At 39.6% G+C, this 19581-nt stretch overlaps 1 protein-coding gene across 2 annotated transcripts in view; it reads left to right on the top strand.

Annotated features, from left to right (window-relative positions):
- Positions 1-19581, top strand: part of vldlr (very low density lipoprotein receptor) — a 65755-nt gene that overhangs the window by 41988 nt on the left and 4186 nt on the right. The window contains exons 11-17 of one of the 2 annotated variants that reach the window (XM_086300114.1): positions 1763-1934; positions 2348-2572; positions 2664-2782; positions 4249-4388; positions 6028-6169; positions 7077-7226; positions 17906-17965. In XM_086300114.1, the coding sequence (XP_086156240.1) occupies positions 1763-1934; positions 2348-2572; positions 2664-2782; positions 4249-4388; positions 6028-6169; positions 7077-7226; positions 17906-17965 (1008 nt within the window). The remainder of the gene's footprint in view (positions 1-1762; positions 1935-2347; positions 2573-2663; positions 2783-4248; positions 4389-6027; positions 6170-7076; positions 7227-17905; positions 17966-19581) is intronic. The other variant, XM_086300115.1, reaches the window with a different exon arrangement.

The raw sequence follows: 19581 nt of genomic DNA, 5'->3' as shown, positions 1-19581 counted from the left end.
GCTGGGTGATCTTATTAAAATTTCACCTCAACATTTTGATCATATTTGTCTATATTGTTGGCTCTGCCACTGTCTGGGTCCCGATCTCTGGATAATAACGGTGTTTTGCATCCCTCGAGCTAAACAAAAATTTGGTGTCTTGTAAAGTATTGTGGAAATGGGTCTCGTCTCCTGATAAGTAGCAAGAGTCTGAGCTGACCCCTCAGATCCTGCAGGAATAGTCCTGAGCAATGCAAACTTGGGCTCTTTTGAAAGATTATGGTGAAATATCATCTTCATGGCAGAAAAGACATTTCAGGATATATTCATGTACTGGGGGGGCAGCGGAGTCACTTTGATGCTCACATGTGTAACTGTTCATATATGGAGACGTCTGTCCAGTACAGACCCAAAAACTTGGATTTGTCCATCGTGATCCAAAATTGAGCCTCACTTACTCCTACTTTTCACAAACGGCTGCATCCAGTGTGTCTGAGCTGCAGTGGCTTTAGATGACACTGAACCCTTACAGATTGCTGATGTGACTGAACTGGCAGCTTCATGTCTGATCAGGGTTATGACCTTTGGTGTGCGTATGATTTGCTGCCAGACAGAAAAACATCTAGTGATTCACACTCGGTGTCTGAAGACTCTGTGTGGGAGAAAATTGTAGGCGTTGCATTTGGTTTGTCATCGCTTATAACCAGCAGCTTTGAGGCTTTAGTTGACTAACTGCTTCAGATACATCGAGGTAAGAGTGCTGAAAACACACCCACAGATCTATTTCTTCTTTGGGGGAAGTTCACTCGGATTCTCCAGCTCCTTTATTGCCAACAGTAATATAGTTTGCAGCCCAAAAGAACTAAGTGATAGAGTTCAACCACTATACTGTGGGCTCTCACTCCGAAGCGCAGCAAGTTCACGCCATTGACTCAAAATGGTCCATAATTTGCGGATGCAAAGTGATGATAGTGCCTTTGTATGTCAAATCAGTATTAAACTTTTAGGCTTGTTCGCTGCTAAAAAAAAAACCAAAACACTTTAATGTCAGGAGGAGGGATGTTGACAGCATATGAAGGTCCACAAGTTGAAATGGTCCGTTTCTCTTTTCTGAAAGGCTTTCAGAGTGGAAAGCAGCGTTTTAACACAGGGCTCTTGTTGGATTGCATTAGTATTAAATGGGTGAAGCTAATTAACTGTAAAAACTGTGGTTTTAATGCAGCTTTCAGCTATGGAAAAAATCCAGCAGAATGACAATTCTGTGGAATAATGGGGAAAATGATGGGTTGGCACTAGAGCTGGGTGGTGAATTGATTTTTAAGGTGTATATTTTCAAAGCAGGCTTAGGATCACAACAATACCACGGCTGAACATTTTCATTTGTAAGTCGTTTTTTCGGGGGGGGCAAGAATGAGTTATGTACAACCTGAGATGTACTACTGTGTATTTGACAACACAGGGTCTGGTGTTATCTGGCTGCAGGTGTCATCCATTGTAGGTCTTATGTGTTTCTGCAGTTAAAAAAAAAAAAAAAAAAAAAAAAAAAAAAAGCTTAATTGTTCAGCTTGTTGACAAAGATGACGCCTGTTCCCTTCCACTACTTTACTGATGAATAGAAATCAATGGGTGAAAACAAGCTCTCCTACTTTAAGCACACAATAATCCCAATTCTTAAAATAGTTTTAAGAACTATGACCAATAATTTTGTCCTAAACAATAAATGGAAGGCATAAAATACTTTGGAAAGATTGTCGTCATTCAATAACCCCTTTCCTGTCCTCAGGTAAGGAGCCCTGCCTGATCTTCACCAACCGCCGTGATATCCGTCGTCTGGGCCTGGAGAGGAAGGAGTACACTCAGATTGTGGAGCAGCAGAGAAACGCAGTGGCTCTGGATGCAGACTTTGACCAGCAGACCATTTTCTGGGCTGACCTGGGCCAGAAGGCGATCTACAGGTAGGGTAGTAGGTGATTAGAGGGAATGACGCAGGCAAACGGGCAATAGAGTATTGTTGTAGGACTATGGGAGGCATTGACAGTGCAGCACAATGTAGTTGTAACTTCACAGGGCAAATGGATTTTATTTGTAAGGTAAACTTAAATTTTTTCCTCTGGTCTGTTAAAGCAGTAAGTTTTTCTCGTGGCCGTGTTGCAATTCAGCTGCTTGATATTTTCATCAAAAAAATCTAAATGTGTAGAATGAAAGGTTCTATTTTACTGAGCTGCCTGCAATAGTTTTGAATTTTATGTGATATAGAGGTCTCAGACTGAAAGGATAATATACTGGGAGTCCTAGCAGCATTTGAAAAACTGTATACATGTATAAATTCTCTACGCATCTGTCCGATGCTGAACTCTTCTCCACTCAGCACTCTTCTGGACAAGCGTGTAGACATTGGCACCCATAAGAAAGTCATTGACAACGTGCAGACTCCAGTGGGAATCGCTGTGGACTGGATCTACAAGAACTTGTACTGGTCTGATCTCTCAACCAAAACAATCTCTGTGGCCAGTTTCAATGGTACCAAGCAGAAAGTTCTGTTCAACAGGGGCCTCAAAGAACCGGCCGATATTGCTGTGGATCCGCTGTCTGGGTAAGTGGACGGCTCATTTTGTTGTTGGCTGAAACCCTTCTGATCTCCCGCTTATGGTCTGCTTTTACTTATGATTGTGTCGGTCCTACAGGTTTCTGTACTGGTCTGACTGGGGAGAGCCAGCCAAGATAGAGAAATCTGGTATGAACGGAGTGGACAGACAGGTTTTGGTGGCGACAGACATCCAGTGGCCTAATGGAATCACACTGGGTAGGAACAAACCAACAAGTCACTGCACGTTTTTCTTTAAGTCTGGGGTGTCTACAGGTCATTTTTAAAAAAATCTTAAATTCAGTCTGGATTGGTCTTAAATTTTAGTGATGTCACTGTGAGAATTTCAGCACAAGCACTTAAGCTGCCTGTGATTTTAATACTTTGACTATAAATCGCTTGGTATTTGAATAGTTCACTCTTTAACCTCCCAGGACCTGGCGTCCACATATGTGGACATCACATTTTGGGTTATTTAGACCAAAATACTGAATTTTGCTCTACGTGGGCCTGATATCCATTTACGAGGACATTATACCGCTACTGTTCTATCAAAATTTTAAACAAATGGCCTCATATTTGGCTCTTTTCTTAAAAAAAAAAAAGGTTAAAAAAAAAATAAATCTGGTAATTCTTTGGTTTTACATTCATCAGGCCCCAATATGACCAAATATCAAAGAAATTAAAAATGCATGCCGTGGAAGAGTTCAGGTCTTAGGAGGTAAATGAGAAAGAAGAAAATGAGTTGCAGAGAATCTTTGAAGAGGACGCTGCTCGACCCTGGCTTGCTGTTGTTTGAGTCTATTGTGTGATCTGTCAGTCTTTGATGTTTGCCCTCTGATGGAACTGTGTGTGGGACTTAACATGCAATTTGAATGAACTTTGGCTTGACTTTGGCCTCCTTTTCAATCAATTTTTGTAAGCTAAATTCTGAGTAACCAATTGTGCAGTCTCTAAGAAGAGTCCTTTTTTTTTTTCTTTTTTTTTCTTTTTTTTTTACCAGGTAACAACATAAGAGGGCAGCTGTAGTTAGGGGATTTTACATTAAATAAGCTGAAGTCCTGATGTATTCAGTTTAACAGAGTTGGTGAATTCATAGTAATACTAATCAATAGGCTAGTCTTGTTTTGTTTTTTGTTTTGTTGCGAAGTGATGGTTATGTTGCTGTAGCAGCTGTAGGTTAGTCAGGCGTTCTGGTGAAATACAGATTCAAATATGTGCCTGTACAAACCAGTCTGAGTCAATGTTCATTTTATACATTGTTTCCAAAAATGTCACAACTCCTAGGTTAATGTGTTTTAAAAAGTTCTCATTCATCTGATTGTTTTGTTATATTGTTTCTAGTAAAATGGTGTAATCTCAGTATATACTTACAATAACTACAAGGTGCTGGAAAGCTTGAAAATACCTTACAGGAAATGCTTAGTGTTTTAAATTGACTTGGACAGTGACCTTTTACAGAAAGAAATGGGTAAACAAACTGCAGTGCGGCTTTCTTTTGTGACGTTTGCACCATTAAGACTAAAAGTCAGTTGATTCATCCTGTTAAAGAATTATCAGTACAACAATTTAATCTTTCATCTCATTCCACTTTTCTGTCTGCTTTCTACTTTCCTTCCCATTGTTCTCCCTTCTTTAGTCTTCCCATTTAATTCCTGCTTCTTTTTTTTTTCTTTTTACCCCAGATCTGATCAAAGGCAGGTTGTACTGGGTCGACTCAAAGCTGCACATGCTCTGTAGCGTCGACCTAAACGGGGACAACAGGAATAAAGTGCTCCAGTCTTCAGAGTACCTCGCTCACCCCTTTGCGCTCACCGTTTTTGAGGTACTGCATTTGTCTTTTCTCTAAGCCAGTCTGGGTCAGTTTATGTTGACAGCTGGAAGATGAACTGTCTGACCTGTATGTTGGGCATTAGAGCGCTTTACATCACATGTCTGAGGATAATGAACAAAACGTTTTAAAAATGTAGTTCTGATCCAGGAAATTGGTTTCATGACACAATCAGTTATTGCACATTGCATTTAAGAAATCTGTCTGGGAAAATTTGCCACAGACCTCATCGCCTGTGTACATGAGTTTATTTGCATGTTTTTAAATGTGTCTTTGGTGCCAGTTGCCTTGTCCTTGATGACGTTTCATCTACCAAAACAAACTGGTCCTAGTTTTAAGTAAAATTACAAAAATCAAACACAGGAAAGGAAAAGCTGCTCCCAGCTTCAAACCATGTACAAGTATGATAAAGACTTTTGTTGCACAAAATCCTTTAATCAACCCAGTCGCCCTCAATGTGTATTGTACATGATCTGCCAATGACCCACACAGCAACTATATGCAGACTAATGGAAAATGAACCAAAAATTTTTTTTAAATCTGTTTTTTGCATATTTTATAGAACTGCAATGTGCAGGTACAGTGTTGACATGTTTTAGTATCCACCAAAACACTTGATGTTGTTTGTGTTTAACAACATGCAAAACAACTAGAAGATATTACCTTTCAAATCGAGTGTTCTGTGTACATTTTTACCTTCCAGTTCTTGAATAAAGACTTTCCCATGTGTTTGTGTGTGGGGTTTTCAGGTATTCTGTATAAAAGTATAGATGTGATGGCACATTTATTCACACGATGGCATGAGGTCTAAAACCATCATCAGATTTCTCCTAACAGCACAGTTTATAAAAATCCATCCATTTAATATCATCAGGAACATTTATGTTGAAGCAAAATTTTGCTTTATTTTGTCCATAAAGCTTTTCAGGGGTTAAATCGCGTTCAGTCATTATAAAAAGTCCTCGTCCTTATTTTATATTTTAATATATTAACACATGAACAGGCTTAACGTAAGCATCAAAAGCCATGTGGCAGCTTCATCAGAATATTTAGATGCAACTTTGCGTGCAGTGCAGGAACACCACACATGATCTGAGCAGATGTGACTTGTATTACTGTGGATTCATAAATTTCTTACAATTGTTGAAGGGCTACTCAGTTTACAGATTATTGTAGAATTAACTCTTATTTTATATTGGTATAAAACAATATCACAACAAATGACATGTAATTGTTTCTAAGATGTATAAATGTTGGTATGTTATGGCACTGAAATTGTTTCTGATAATTTAATGAGTCATATTAAACGTGGTGTTGGAGGACTTTACTCAAGTTATGATTTACTTCTTAAGAAGTCATGTATTGCTTCCTGAAGGGAATACATTTCTTGTGCTACTTAGTGCTTTAGTGCTAACTCTGTTACAAAATTTCAGAATAAAGCCAAAGTTTTCATCAGTGTAAAAATCTGCCCAAATCTTAATGGGAGCAAGTTTTCTTGTAATGACACAAAGCTGACACTTTATTGGCACTTAAGCACTTGTGTGATGACAGTGATTTATGGAAGTTTTGTATTGCTGTGATTGAGAGGACTTCAGTGTTAAAGTTTTTGTTTATTCTTCTGCCCTTTGTCCAGGATCGAGTCTTCTGGACTGATGGGGAAAAGGAAGCAATCTACGGTGCAAACAAGTTCACAGGCTCTGACGTGGTTACGCTGGCCAGCAACCTGAACGACCCCCAGGACATCATAGTGTACCATGAGCTCATTCAGCTGTCAGGTAAGAAAGGAGGGAGCTGAAACTAGCAGAGGAGGAACTGACGGATATTAATACTTAAGCTTGGAAATCTTTACTCCTGCAGGCTCAGTGACATCACAGGAACCCCAGTATCAGAGCTGATGTCACTTCTGAGTTAATGAAAGCTAATGAGGGGAAAGTAATCAGAAATTACTGTAATTACACATGATCAAGGTACAAGGAGTGCCAGTGATTATAATTTTAAGCTGTGATCATGTCGCCATTATTGACGCGAGTTTTAATAGCTAATGATGCAACCAAGTTGAGAATCATGTAAAGGGTGTAACAGAGGAGGCTAGTACGTCGAGCCCCAATCTTTAATTTATCCTCACATGTTTGTGAAGCCTTACAGTCACATGTTGTGCTCTGATTGGATTATAAAGGGAAACATAAGCCAGTCGATCCTCAAAGTTCTCATAAGAAAGGTAAAGATCCATGACCATTGAGCTCTGTCAATGGGCTATACCTGTATCAATGAGATCACCAGTGGGTCCAACACAGTACTTGTATAGAAACTCAGCAGTATTTGTTTCCATGATGTACAGTATACTTATGTATGCAATACATACCACCACTTTAATTTTGTACACTTAGAAGCTGTAGTTTCTTGATATTTTGTGGTTAATCTGTAATATTTAAACACTTAGTCTATCAAAATGTGTCCTCTTGGTTTATAATGATCATGTGTGCGAAGATCCATAGGATGAAAATGTCGACGATCACACTATGGATGAGACTTAAGCCCTAATTTTGTTCCGTCAACCTGTGGATATACTTCATAGTAGAAGAGGCCGTTAAAGCTCCTTTCACTGTGGATTTAATGTACCCATGTGACACTTGTTAACTGAAATGGTTTGATTAGCTTTTATTTGCTAACCTTTGTGTGCAGGTACTAACTGGTGCTCAGAGAAAGGTGAAAATGGAGGCTGCAGCTACATGTGCCTGCCTGCACCACAGATCAACAAACACTCCCCCAAATATACCTGCGTGTGTCCTGAGGGCCAGGAGCTGACTGCTGACGGCTTGCGCTGCAGACCTGGTGAGTCACGGCACCCTCGCGGGCTTGAGTTGTGTTTTGGCACTTCATCTGTGTTTACACCTGGCTGAACCCCGGAGCAAATCTCACCAAAGCTGCAAACTTGAATGCTACAACATAAATTTTGACATGTTTATATAATTGAAACAAATACTAATGATTTGTGAGCATTTGAAGTACGAGCAGTATTCAGATACATCTGAAATGTGCCAGCAGCAGTTGTTTATAAAGTCTGATGGTACAAGTCATGATCTGCGTACAAGCTTATACTGTAAAATGGTCCAGCGCTTGTAAAGATGCCATACAGTTTTTTGTTTTGGTGACATGAATTTCATCCAGCTCTTTAATGATCTCTCATGTTTGGACAAGCATTTGCACACATACTGTAATTATTATCTATCCCATGCAAAGGCGATGTTCTGTTCTCTGCATTTGTTTTCTCGTGTTAGCAACTGTCATTAATTTGTATACACAACAGAACTTAGTTGCAGCCACCATTTATAAACAGGGAGTCAAGACTCTGGAGACGGTACCACAGGCCTGGCAAAAACCAGACAGGGTGGATCTTTGCTAGTGAAAACAATGCTGCTGTTGCACAAACATTAGCTACACACTTGGTGAGCTAATGACATTGACTTGTCATTAATGTTAAACACAACACTGCATGCTTATGAGTGATGGCTTGAGATGGTGCATGCAGTATTTGGGCAGTGTCCAGCCTCTAGATTGGATTTTTTCTTCTTTTTTTTTTTTTTTTTTAAAGTATTTTCCTACTTTTAGTCTGGTCAGATGGTCTTGTTCAATAAAAGCTGTATGGCCAACCACATGACACTGTGTGGATTAGTGGAACAGCAGAGCTGTCTGTGGTTCTCACATTACTGCTTCTTCACAAGCATACTTTTTATTTTATTTTTTTTCCCCCACTTGCAGCATGAATTAAAAAGTAATGTAGGGTTGTCAAGAACATAAGAGCTACAAGTTCAGGAAGTAGCCAAGCAAGCATTCACTTATGTTAAAGCATCTTAAAAATAAATGGTAACCACTCCCAGTGCTTTGGTTCTGTGGGCTGCCGGGCTTGAAATATGCTGACGGAAACCCTGGACTGCATGATCTTAAAAAATGCAAATGCGGTGTTAAAATATTTCATTGTGTTTAGATTATTAGTTGTAACATGGAGGGAAAGTAAATCTTCAGATTTACATGAAGAGAAACCAAATTATTCAGCAGCAGGAACATCCCATCAGAGGTAGAGTGGTTTCTTGATGAATTGTGAGAAAATTGTGCACACTCCTGTCAGTTCTCATTTCAGTCACTATTGTGAATCTCCAGCAAAGTGGCTTTAAAAGCTCTGCTGTTTTTGTAGTTTGGACATTTGAAGCCCTAAAACACAATACAGTTAGTAAGACCTTAATACTGCATGAAAGTATTAGGAAAAATGGAAAGCAGGGAGGTAGAGCTGGGCGATAGAACGATAACGATATGTATCGCGATATAACTTTTACTCGATAGAGAAATTAAGCTATCGCGATAGACCTCGCCGCTCTTGTCCTCAAAGAAAAAAAAAAAAAAAAAGGTCAGCCAATCCAAATTAAGTAGCGCAGAGCCGAACCAATCACAGCCGCAGCGTCACGTCGCGTGGCTTGTTACGTACAGCACAAGTGCCAAGCCGCACGCACGTGTGTTTGTTTGGGAAGCAGCCAGCGGGTAATGGAGGAAATGAGTGTGCCGACTAGAAAAATCAACCGAGCGTGACCGAAGAGAAAACAGATGATGGTTCCAATGCCGGAGAGATTGTCGAACGGAAGAGCCAAAGAAGTTCCGTAGTGTGAAGGTATTTCGGCTATTTCAAGTCTGACAAAAAACAGAGTAGCGTGCACTGTAAATTGTGCCGAAAGCAAGTCTGGAAATACAATAAACTGGTGCATGCGTCACACTGTGCGCCACGTTATTGTTTCGGTGAAATGAATTTCTACAATACTGTTAATTCTACTCTCTGCAGTGTTTAAATGCTTACATATACACACAGTTACTGTCCGTCCACACATACGACTCGGTTCTGCTTCTATGCCCCAGCTTTGTTTACTTTTTCCCACCGAGGCTTCTAGACTTCTGATTGGCCAACATTTCTGCACGGTTAGGAATCTAGCGCCACCTGCTGCTTTGGCATGTTCATAGCAGCGTTTTCCTTCATTTCTGCCTTTATGTGTGGACGGGATTATTTTTTAAAACGAAAACGGAAAATCTCAGTTTTCAAAAATACCCGTGTACGTGTGGACGTAGCCTCAGTGTCTGACTGGAAGCGCTAATTCGTCATTCGGCTTTTGTCAGACTAAAGTAACTGTTAAAACTGTTTGAAAAGCTAAGCTATACAACAAGGAGAGATTGAGAATTTCCTTTTAGTTCTCAGTTTATTTGATATTGACAAAAGTTAGTCAGTTTTGTCTGTTCTTCTGTAAAACAAACTAAGATTTATTTTTAGAATTAATATTTTGTTTCTAAGTGGAATTGACAATTTAGTAGTCTGTTTTGTTTGTTCTATTTTGAAACTTAAACGCTTTAGCGGCTGCCTTTTGTGTAGTTTGCAATATTTGCCTTTATTTATCTGAAAAAGTCTCATGTTCCTTAAGTACATCTACCCTGTTGAACTTATTATGGGAAATAAATATTTAAATAAAAACAAGCTGCTGATTATTTCACATTTTACTTGTGAGCAACGGCACATTTAAATCTTACAAATATAGTTATTTGGCTTATATCGTGATAGATATCGTTATCGCCTGAAATGAAAAAAACATATCGTGATATGAAAAAATCTCATATCGCCCAGCTCTACAGGGAGGTGCCAAACCTCAGCGGTTCTGAGAATGTGTACACCACCTCATTGTGTTCACACATCCACCTGGTTTTTGTTTTTGTTTTTTTTGTTTTTAAGCCAATTGCTTCCCTTCCTTTCTGCTTCATACCCCCTGCTGCTCATTTCAAATGTGACTCTATTAAAGAAAAGGTAAAAAGGATCTTAGGTTTCACAGGTTAGCCACCAAAACACAAACAGCTGGAAGATGGAATAAATTCAGTCTAATTCTACGGTTTTCCAAGCATGTTTCCATGGTGTGTGTGCTCCCACTGTGTCTTGGTTTCTATCTGTATCCATGCCAGCCAAAACCCCAGCTGTCTGTTTGTATTAGTAGTCTGACAGCTGAACAGTAGCTGAGTCACTCGGTGTTGTGATCCAGTTTTTCAGCACCTTTTTGGCAAGTCTCAACATCGTCCTCCTTCACATCTCAGCTGCAGCTTCGTCTCCTCCTGCGTTGGGAAGTGTTTCATCCTGACAGCTGAAGTGTCGGATCCTGACGTTGATCCCTCTTCCACTCAATTATTGCGTTTTGCTGCTGAAAGTAACCCCCAGCTCTTGTTTTTGTTTGGTTTTTTTCCCCCCTGGGGGTTAAGTCCCACCCTGTGCAGTCTTCATTTCTCTGCACTGAGTGGAGCGTGACTGTTAGTGCTGTAGCTGAATGGACACAACACCAACCATGAGATTGTTAAAGGTTTTCATTTCATTTTTAAATCATGAGAGCAAGTCTGTGGCTGACCTCGGCTGCTGTGGAAAGATCTGCCACAAGATTTTGGAAGCTGATTGCAGGGATTTGGTCTGGTTCTGAGAAAGTGCTTCAGTTTATCCCTCCAGATCTCTGACCTCAACCCTTTGGGACAATGATTTAATTGATACTATTGCCGTCATCAGTCCTTGTTCTTTATTGACCAAGTTATTGAATCCTGATTTATTTCTGTTTTCATAAAAAGGCATGAACAGGTCTTTACAAATGCAGTGCAGCTGTCTTGTCTCAGATTCTGAATGCAGAATCTGAAAATGGAATTTGTATGAAGTCCTTGCATGTGATTGAGTTGTCACACCAACCTGCCAGCCTTGATGGATGAATGAAGCTTTTCTTAATTCAACATCCTGAGTTAAGGCTCCGTGCATACCAGTCATACCACAGCCCACATCACTCTGGGCCTGGCTCGTAACACCGGCAGCATTATGTAACACTGGGTCAAAAAGGCCAAACAAACTCTTACCATAGTGTAATTATAATTCAAGACATTTATCACTGCTGAGCCTAATGGGTCCAAATTCTGAAAATGGCCCCAGGCTGAAATCTTGTTTGTTTCTGATGAAGAATAAAACTAAAACCTTAATTTCATGAGAGATGAAGTTGGCTACTGATTTCAATCTACAATCCCCAAGCAGGGACGGATATTATTAAATAACTTAGAAAATGCAACTACATACCAAAACGAAAGCTGGAACCAAAGAAACATAAATTATGAAGAAGCCCTAAAAAAAGTACACAAACTGTACTGTGTGTAACACCCTCCTTTCAGTATTAACCAGACTGTCATAGTTGAACTATGCTTACAGATTGATGGGATGACTGGTTTAAAAAAAAAAAAAAAAAAAAAAAAAAAAAATGTGCTGGACTGGCTTAATCTTGACATGAATAATGGAAAAGGCTGATTGTGCCCGTTTCATGAAAGACTTGCCCAGTATTGTGAAATGAACGTCCTTAGGAAATAAACTTGTACTCTGAACTTTTGAAGCTTGATTATGAAGGATTTCACTGGTTCCATGATTCCTCTTCAGTGACTGGAGGCCTCTTATTCACATTAACTCAAAGAAACAGTCTTTTGATTGTTTTGGCACCGGGACCAAATATTCTCCAGTTCAGTTGTTTAACTGCTGGTTCCCCTTTTGTAGACAACTAGTTAAACCACATAAGACACATCCTTTGCGTGAGAACTTCTGTAGACTTCAGTAAATATTGACCGTAACTATTGTTGAACTGGAGTTTAGTTTGACATTATTGAGAAGATGAGGGGGTTGGTTTCGGAGCAGAAGCATTACATGTGGCCGTGCAATAAACATCTCCTACTTTTTCATTTTTATTGGTCCGTTGAATTGCATACGTGTGCAACACAACAGCTTTACTTACTAGTAATTAAAGCATTGAACATTTTCCCTGAAAGCAATCTTTTCGTCTAATTACTTCACCAGTGTTGGGTAAGTTACTTTAAAAAAGTAATTAATTACTAATTAGTCAATATTGTATTTAAAATACGTATCTAATTACTGTCAGAAAAGTAACTTAATTACTAAATAAGTAATTTAACTAAATACTACTAAAAATCCCTGTAAACCTTGAGTGGACAAACAATAGAAATTAAACTCTTTAAATAATAAATACATTTTTTTAAAGACTGAGACTCTACAGTACGCAGCGGTAGCATCTCTTCCACAACGTAGCCAGCAATCATTTTTTTTAAGCTCACCTTCAGACTCTTTCTGTGCTGCTGAAGTAAAATCTAGTTTTGCCTGCTTAGCACGAGTTGCCGTGGTGTTATCCATGGATGATTAACAAGGATCAAGTGTTCGTCTATGCTCTCGTGTCAGGCGCTTCAGTAGATTACTCGTGCTATTAACAACGGCCGACAGTTGTTGGTTTTTTTGGGGGGGGTTTGTCTCCCCAGGACATAGCTTACATATTACTGTAATGTTCTTGTCTGCTTGTTTCAGAAAAGTGAAGAGTGTGTCAATTTCATAAAACCGCCACTCGCTTCAGCCGAGTCCGACATCTTCCGCTTTAGAATACGACTATGCAGCAAACTGGCGAAATGACGTGCAGCTGCACTACAGCGATGTTAAAGCGGCAGAGTTTACTTCTACGTTTAGAAGACAAATTATTGAAATTAAATAATGATATTCAGCGAGTTTAATTATTTTACAATGTAACACAAGTACATTGTAAGTAACTGTAATTAAAATGCCTAAAAATGAACAGTAATTACTACTTTTTCAGTGGAAAAGTAATTTAATTACAGTAACGCATTACACCAACACTGCACTTCACTGAAGTGTGCTTTGTGCTCTGGATGAGACTGTTTGCTGATTTTTGGCTGCAGAGAAAGCTTACACTGTGGCATACTGATAAAATGAAGGCAAACACTCCTGTTCCTTTTACTGAGGCTCATGCTTTAAGATGCACGGCATGGTGCTGAGATGGATCTAACAAGCCTGTATATGGAACCTACATGTAATATATTTGCAGGCAGCTACCATTTAACGATTATATGGGACCCTAATCCCTTCACAGCATTCTTCAGTAACTCTGACTTTAGTTATGGACCTGCATGTATTCCATATTCTGAGATATTATAGGGAAAGCGGGTTCAGGAACAGGTCCTTGGAGAACTCCGCACTCCCACTGTTTGATACCTTTTCAGATGTTTCCAGTAGCACTACTGTAGTTTAACCTTGTCTCTGTACTTTGACAGCTGAGATGGCTTTAATGTGATTGCAGATTTTGCAAAAGATAAGTTTCAAGTGAAGTTTTCAGTGTTTGTCTAGAGCAAGACTACATCTGCTTTAGGGCTGCCACGATTAGTCGACTAGTCATGATGACGTCGACTATTTAAAATCGTCGTTTGTGGCAGCCGTAATCTGCTTGCATCGGCACTCAAATTTCCGGCAACTTCGTAAGATTTATTTTAACTTCGAAAGCAAGGAGTTTGGACACCAGAAATGGCCAAGTACCAGTGTGTTTGTTACTGTTAGATCTGAGAATTGTAAGAATTGTAGTAGTGCACTAAAAAAAAAAAAAAAAAAATCAAACTGCAGCCCTTCTCTCCTTCTGCCTCTTTTATTTGCCAGGGAAAGGTTGCCTAGAAACACTGTCCTCTTCCCTTAGTAGTTTCTGTCTTGAGCAGTCCAGCTCCTTTTTTGCTGCCACAGATTATCCTTTTCATAGTGAAGCACTGTAAGATAGGAACCTGACAGCTGAATTCAGCACACACTCTCTCCTAATTGGACTAGAGCTGTAGACCAAGACACTGGTGTACACAAAGTACTGGAACATCTCCGTGACGACTCTCTGCACTCCTGTCCTCCAGTGTGAAAGTCTCTCTAGTTAGCCAGTTCGGCTTTCTTTAAGAGTCTTCTCCACTTCCCTCCTCATTTTTGAGTTCTGGGAGTTTTGACAGGTTTTACAGCTTTTCTTAGTGTACAATATCTGGTGGTTTTTAAAGTTTAATTTTCCTCAGATCTATTTTTTACTCCCCCCTTTTTTTTCTTTTCTTTTTTTTTTTTTTTTTTTAAATATATAGGTGAAGTTTTATCAGAGTCCCTTGGCCTCGTGCACAGCAGGTCAGCTCTGTAATGGTCTAAATGTTAAAGGCGGGAGCTCGTGAAAGGGAAACTCGCTGGTTCAGTCAAATACAACTGTTCAACAGTTTCCAGCTGATTTTAAATATGCTTGAGTGGGCACTCAAACAAATTTAAAATTCCTCACTGACCTCAGCATAATCCTTGCAGCACGTTCCAGACTTTTCAAACTTGATCCATTCAGCTGCCTCTCCAGAGAGCCTCAGGCCTCCTCCAGCTGTACCGTCTTGGACTGCAGCTGGTGATTTAAAGATGTGCTGCAAGCTGGAGGGGCACTATAACCTGAGCTTGCAGCAGATGGAGAATTGGCTCATGTGTCACTGTGCTGAGCAGAGCAAGGACTAAATTTGTCAAATGCAGTCAAAGATGATGCCTAGAGACCTCAGCAGCAGATTCTATTGTTTTGTTGCAAAATATTTGCCGAAGAGTGTCCAAAACTTTAACTGAAGGAATGTCTTTCTGTAGGTGTGCATGCCTGGATCTACAACCAGAAGATCAGAGTAGGCCCATAGTTCTCAGTGTGGTCCACAGTGGTGGCCCTTTAGAACACTTTATGAAGCTCCCAGTGCAAAAAGCATCCACAATAGGTCCTTTCTCTTCAGATTCTCTGTTCAGTTTCTCTTTAACTTATAAGATGAATTCTAGATGGTCAGCTAGAATGAAAAGAGAAAAGTGCAGGTAAATGTTTAAGCGTTTTAACTTGAATTCAACTTGGAGCATTTTGTTTCACTCATTTGATTTTAAAAATTGAAGTGTGGGGCATGAGCTCTAATTCAGCTTTTGGTGGGTCATTCAGAAAAAGCTTGAACCACAGCTGTAATAGTGTCAGGGTGGTAGAACATAGTTATCACTGCTGTAGTTAGAAAGTTTTAGTCCAGCCTCCGACATTGCTGAGCATGCAGATTGATGCTGCTGGGGTTGCAGAGGGGCATGTAACAGTGTTTTCTGCATGATGGTGGTGGGTAATACTGTGGTTATGAAGATTCCCAGTTGGCATTTGGGTCATTAAAGCTTTGATGCCATGAACTGTGCACCAATAAATTCCTGGTGCTCTGCAGCAGACTTTACAGCCTGGGTTCTTTGCAGATATACAAGGCCTTCGTGTAGTGAGCATCCCTGCAGCCTGAGTCACCATCTCATAGACTGTTAGGGAACCTCGAGCTGTCTCCAGACTCTAATAACTGGAAGTACCACCCTGACTGGCGGGATGTGAAAGTGCATACTTGTCTTTATCTCCTTGGCATCTGTGTTTGCAGTTATGAGATTGATTCTGTACAGACCTGTTTGTATATAGTTTTTTTTTTTTTTTTTTTTTTTTTTGTTGCTGTCTTTATATGAAACTGTATTTTCACGCCTGTCTGTCCTGTTAATAAATAGTGAGAATAGTGTGGGAGGAGTTAAAATGGGATGCCTGTCACTTGCTAAAAGCGCCTCCACCTTCCTCGTAGTCAAAGGCTTCGTTGTCACAGGCCTCGTTGCTCTTTACTAAACCAGCAGATAACACATTTATCCCATTTTACAGCCGTCGCAGCTGGACCGAATGGGGAACTGTAGAGTATTGTGCAGCTGCAGTTTGGACCGGCCCTAATCTTGTTAGTGTGGCACAGAGGGAGAGAGAGTAATGAGCATTGCTCTTCACTTCAGGGTTTGGACCTCAAACTACTACAGAGGGATTCGTATAACAGTCTTTAGAGGCAACTGGGGAGTGTTTTTTTTCCTTCAGACTGCACCATCTCAGGCTGAAATGCAGTGCGTTTCATGGATTTTGCAACTCTGCTGAGACTTGTTCCACTGTTTATCATTTGGTATCATTCATCACAGGTCCCATCTTTCTATAAAGCTGCCAATATTATATCCAAAATTTCTGAATTATCTGAATGAAACATTGTCTAATTAAATATGCTTTTTTTTTTCTTGCCGTTCATACACAAACCTATAAAAATGACAGGCTGTTTATATTAAGCAAAATGCATACTGAGACCACTGTTTTACAGACTCTCCTAAATGTCCTTGCCTTTTATCAGATAAGTTCATTGCATTTGGAATTTATTGATTATTGGATTAAAGTCAAATGTGAAAGTCAAAGGAGTGTGGCAAACACGTGCTTTACCCTTCTGCAGATTCAAAGGCTGAAAGCTTGCTCCTGGCTTTTCCTGTTTGCCCAAAAAGTAAAGTTGAACCAATGCCTCAAAGATGAGCCTTAGTTTGCAGGTGCTTGCTTTGTCTTTTTTTTGTGTGTGTGAGTTTGGGGACATACTGACATGTTGGAGTGTAAAACCTTTCTAGGGTCTGGAGATGTAGTTTTGGAAAGGAGATATTTGGTGTTGGAAGGAAAGAGGTGAGCTTACCAGACACATGTAGCACATTGCTTATCTCTACTTAAGGCTATGCTCGGGGTTATGTTAGCTGATGCTTGTATAACATACCTGAGACTTTGATCAACCCGTCAATGGTCAGGGTTACGTATGTAGCAGGTTTTTCATGATGGCAATCTGAGCTTTTTTTCTAAAATGACTGCATTTGAGCCTAATGATGTAAAACCAGAGCTGTGTACATTTTGCTTCCCAATTATACATTTGCTTTTGTTTCCCATTGACTGCTTATAGCCATCCAGCTAGCCCCACCTTCTTCATGACATATGACAAGTGTCATAGAAAAAGTGGTCTGTTATGGAAAAGGGAAGTTTTGACCTGACAGTCGCATCATAACGGCCAAAAATATTGTGCCGTCTGAGTAAAGATAATTGCAACCAAAAGAATTAATGGCCCTCACACAAAGTTACTGCAGTTCAATTCCAATTTTAATCTTTGCAAGTTTTATGAGTGATTTGATCTGAAAATGTTTTTCTTTTGTAGATAAAAGTTTTGGAAACTGCTTTAGTTTGGTCTTGACTGTGTTAATATTGCTTTTTCAGTCTGACTTGTTCATTTCAAGCCCTGAGACATCCTAACACTGCTGCCTCTGCTAATCAAGATCATATTGATCCAGCTATAAAGGTTTTATTGTTGCTGTAGCTGTCCTTCCTGGTTGTACAGATGCTGGTAGAGACGTCCTGATTGATGCTTTTTTTTTTTTTTTTTTTTTTTTTTTTTTTTTATATAGTGCGCTGCAGCTTTCAGTCTGTGAAATTGCCTTTGAGTCGTCCTCTCACTTGTCCAGCATTCGTCATATCAAAGCAGGAGAACCACAAGGGTAATGTTAAAGATGTGACATTGCTGCTGTTGTGATGGTTCTCTACTTGGCTTGGCTTTCCTCTCACTGAACAAAAATGGATCAGTGCTTCAGAGCATTTATTTACTAGCTTAGTCTCCTGAGATCTGGTCTATATTCAAAGAAGGCCTACTTGCATGTGTGCTGCTTGGGGTTTTTTTTTTTTTTTTTTTTTTTTTTTTTTTTTTAAATAAATAGGACACCCTCTGTTAAGTTTTGTGTGTGTGAAGCATGATTCTTGGCTCTCTCTGTACAGACCCTACTTTCAAAGGTCCTTCAAAGGATACTGGGAAAGGTCTAATACAGCCACCCTCAGGTAAAACTGTTGGCTGCGCTGCGTTTGTCTCTGGCTTGCTTTAAAGAATGTTGGGCTTGGTTCAAAAATGATTACAAAAAACAGGCTTTTCTCCTCCCTCACCATGGATCAAGGAGGCATTTTCATTTGAATTGTTAACTGGGGAACATCTGACTTAAATGTTTTTGGGTACAGCCCATCCTTCCCCCAACCTACTCATTTAATCAGCTTTTTGTTTGATTAAAGCCAAAATTAAAGGTTTCTTGTGTCCATGGTGCTGTGGAGATTTTTAACCGCTTGGAGCTTGCTCTTATTTTTTATTTTTTCACGTCTGTTATGCTTGCTTGTGCTTTGGTGTTTATCTGTGCTGAAGATGCACAGAAGGTGTTTGGGTTTTGTTTTTGTTTTGTTTTTTTTAATATAACACAGTGGGCTGATTTCAGGTAGTCAAGTAGCCTGCTGGTGTCAATATTAACCCTTTCAGGCATAGTGGTCACTACAGTGGACAGCTATTCAAAGGCTGTTTTCTTGTATTGGTATCAGTGCTGATGATATGCCTGCACATAAACCACTACATTGGACCCTGATGTCTCACTCCATACGCTGCCACCCACTGGTTGTTTAATTTTACTATAGATGTGTGACGTGTGTCATTGTAATTATCTAACCCTGTCATGCATGAATTATGACATCAATCAGGATTTTTTTTCTCAAGTATTTTCATCTTTTCATGTGGGTACAGGCAAAGAGGATGGCCATTAATGTTCCATGAATCTGTAAGTTCTCAAATGTGATTAATTGGCCTTCGATTACTGTAACGCACTTGGTTGATAAGCTTGCAGGAATTAGAATTGCAGACACAACTGCAGTGTAACGGGCAGTTGTTGCATCAGTGTCTCTGTACAGCAGTATTTGTGCTCAGTGATTTTAGAGTCCATTCCTCTAGTGTTCCCCTTATTGCTGCCCACAGAAAATGATGGGAACTCATCTTGGCTTTGTCCAAAATATAAATTATGGAACCCAAATCTAGGGACAGTCTGCTCTGTGTATACACATATTTAACAAAATATGAAAATGCCTGGGCCACAAAATATTTGCTCACCCTCTCAACATCCAGCAGGTCAATAAGCTCCTTAACAGAACTACCTGTAGCCAAAACGACACAGTAACTCTAGACGAGTCACTCTTGACCTGATGAAATCTTAGTCTGAGAATATCTGCGCATGAACATTAATGAGCTGATATAAGTCTCTAAATATATTTGAGTACTATACATTTTGCACAGAAAAAACGAATATTTCATCCAAAGGGACAAAGAATCTATTAGTTTATTTAAAAAAAAAAAAAAAAACTAGGATTATGTCTCCTGTGCTGTTAAATTTGATTTTCAGGTCATGTTATCTAGATTTCATTTATTTCACTCAGGTTAAAATTTTATTTAACCTGAGGAGCTGAGAATTTTGTTAAATCTCAGCTGCATAAATGTGCTTCTAATCTCAGGTTCATTGTTTTGTGCAGATAAATGTAATGTAGGACTGTGTGTGAGGAAGTCCTCTCAGGTCTCTTGTTGCATGTTTAACGTTTGTTGGAAACAAAGCGGGCATCATGTTGGATGTGTGACTTGTCGGCCATGTGTC

This window comes from Aulonocara sp. 'chitande type north' Nkhata Bay, linkage group LG7 (genome assembly GCF_057382095.1).
Source record: "Aulonocara sp. 'chitande type north' Nkhata Bay isolate Kocher_YH1m ecotype deep benthic linkage group LG7, A_spYH_male_GT1.1, whole genome shotgun sequence".
Taxonomy (NCBI): Eukaryota; Metazoa; Chordata; class Actinopteri; order Cichliformes; family Cichlidae; genus Aulonocara; species Aulonocara sp. 'chitande type north' Nkhata Bay.
Note: the sequence above shows the minus strand (reverse complement) of the source record. Positions and strands in the feature narration are given on the sequence as shown.